This window comes from Chaetodon auriga, chromosome 24 (genome assembly GCF_051107435.1).
Source record: "Chaetodon auriga isolate fChaAug3 chromosome 24, fChaAug3.hap1, whole genome shotgun sequence".
NCBI lineage: Eukaryota > Metazoa > Chordata > Actinopteri > Chaetodontiformes > Chaetodontidae > Chaetodon > Chaetodon auriga.
Window position 1 is genome coordinate 16,258,213 of NC_135097.1, and position 2,580 is coordinate 16,260,792.

Sequence of the window (2,580 nt, forward strand, 5' to 3'; positions counted from 1 at the left end):
AAAGTGAAGGGTTTTTTGTAGAAATGGCGCCTTTGAGTATTTTTTCATCCTGTGTCAAACTGTGTCGCTGCTCCCCTCACCACAGGTCACACTCAGCAGACTCAACACTCGCACAGACTCACACTTTCTTGTGGAAAGATGCCTGTTGCAGGGTGACGCCTGCACAGTCTTATATAAAAGCATCCTGTGTCAAACTGTGTCGCTCAGAATTAGATTTTCATTTGAGACTCACTGACTTTGGTATATTTTTAGAGCACAGCTTTTGATTTTTTCCTGCGGTCAGTGAACACGGCACATGAGCATGACGCAGCACTGAAGTGTCCTGATGTGGAAAATAGCTAAATCAGCATTAAACCTCAACCACATTGTTATGAATATACCAGGACACACATGTCATGTAAATATGGAACACAGTAGCTCTCACTTTAAACGTCTGCTTTATACGTATGTGTGTAATAAGACAACAGTGTATGAGGTAACAAAAGAACATCTGATGGAGACAAAGCACGTCAACGATGACACTTCCTCAAACTATAGACTACTGCACACCGATACATCTGTTGCAGACTTTGACTTATGCTCAAACATTTCCTAGACGATCTAAAGTGTTTTCAAACCAGACAATAACTTCCTCCTGTTCTCCTTGCAGCTATTCATTTGCAGCCAATTTCCTTTATCTTGTGAGTGTGAGCAGCCGGACAAAGCAAAGACACTCCGCCTCTTTACGTTGAGACTGTTCTCACTGGAGCACAGTTCAGTTCCAACCATTGCAGTGGTGCTCTCACGCTGAACACACAATGATGAACTTTACCTTGATCACAGCTTTCCTCTGTACCTTCTGTAAGTACCCATACGTGGATTTCTTTCTCAATTCAACAATTTCTAATGTTCCTTCAGTGATCTGCCAGAACTGAAATGTGCTTTTCTTTAATTCCATCATTTACGAGCACTGTTTGGTTCCTGTTGAGTTCCAGGTTTGTGGATAATTTTCATGCTGTTTGTTTCAGTTTGGATCTCAGTTTCTGAGTTTCACACTGTGGAGGTTCAGCCTGGTGAAGACGTCACACTGCTGTGCTCCAACTTCTCAGCTCTCCCCTCCTACATAAGGTGGTTCAAACTGGCCAACAGACACAATGTCAGCTGCATCTTCTCCATGATGAGCTTCGATGGCAACGCATCATTCTGTGATGGATTTCAAAACAGCAAATTTAACATGACTTCCAACAGCAGGACCCTCTTTCTCAAGATCAAACAAGTGGATTCATCTGACTCTGGACTGTATTTCTGTGGATTTCGGGTGTCAGATAGAATGGCAGCAATTGACAGTGCAACATATTTAAAGGTTCAAGGTAAGATTGCTGTTCTGTCTTGTCTGCATTTTGATTGGAAAGAAACAGATTTTTAGTCACTGTCAAAAAGAAGACCGATCTCATCTTACGAGAGGTAGAATAGTCCACAGAAAGTTTCATTTATTGATCTTTGTTGTTGAAGTGTTTGATGGATTAACGAAGCTGATGAGTGTGATCCTGGCTGGTCTGACTGCTTTCATTAATGTGGTCGTCATTTGTCTGGCTGTTCAAATCAGCAAGACTTGCAAAGGTACGTGTACTTTGTTTTATTGTGTTTGAACATGAAATGTATGAAAAGCAACATTTAACAGCTCATGAAAAGGCCATTTTATGTCCGTCTTTCGGCAGATAATAAAGAGCAGAATCCACAATGGACAGAGGTGAGTCCAACTTTAAGATTGTTTGATTACTGATTATTATTTATCAAATAAGACTTTTAGGAGTCATTCCAGGAGTTTCTTCATTAGTTAAATAACTGAAATAACTGATGCTGATGAAGTCTTCTGAGAGGTGTCTGCCTCTTATTTGCAGAATCTGGACTCTGATGACCTGAAGGATGCTGCACTGAGTTTGTCTTCAACAGCAGTAAGAAACAGGAGGCCTGAATCAGAGAGAGAAGTGGAGACTCGTGTTGTTTATGCTGCCCGCAGACTCAGGAAGCAACTGTAGCTGCAGCTCAGAGTAGAACTGAAGCTTCATCATATTAATGCGCTGAGTGACTATGTGCTGACTCAGATAGTTGCATTGAATCGTGGCTGTTGCTAATTATTGATCGCAGTGAAATGCCAGACACTGTGGAAACCTGCCTATGAGGTATTGGTTATGTGGGCGCACGACTCCGCCGGTTTACGAAAATCCACTTGCCCAGCGGCGCGCTGCTGGCACACAGAGTTGACCAGGTCGTGGGTGGCAAGCTTTCAGCGCACTTTTACGCCACCGGTGTGGCCCGTAATGGACCGAAATCCAAATCTGCTGGCTGATCCTGCTGACACCTCCCCCCTACTGCTCCGCAACGCCCATCCTGGCGTACCTCTGTGCACCTCAGTTTACCAAAATACCCACCTTCGCTGCACGAAAATACCACTGTGTGGGTTGTGCACCCTGCGCCCCGCCAGCGGCAGGGACGAAAATAGAGCACAAGATGTCTGGCTGAGGAACACCTTTCCAGATTCCTTCAGGGAAGCAGTAGATACAGACAGTTCAACTTCAAAGGTTACCTTTCACCCAGAGC

General features: G+C 43.9%; 1 protein-coding gene across 1 annotated transcript; it reads left to right on the forward strand.

Annotated features, from left to right (window-relative positions):
• The first annotated feature begins 748 nt into the window (after positions 1 to 748).
• On the forward strand, positions 749 to 2,018 carry LOC143317482 (uncharacterized). The gene is made up of 5 exons (XM_076725634.1): positions 749 to 840; positions 1,008 to 1,349; positions 1,492 to 1,599; positions 1,712 to 1,729; positions 1,882 to 2,018. Exons 1-5 carry the CDS (start codon positions 798 to 800, stop codon positions 2,016 to 2,018), a joined length of 648 nt encoding a protein of 215 aa, XP_076581749.1. The 5' UTR covers positions 749 to 797.
• The last annotated feature ends 562 nt before the right edge of the window (positions 2,019 to 2,580 follow it).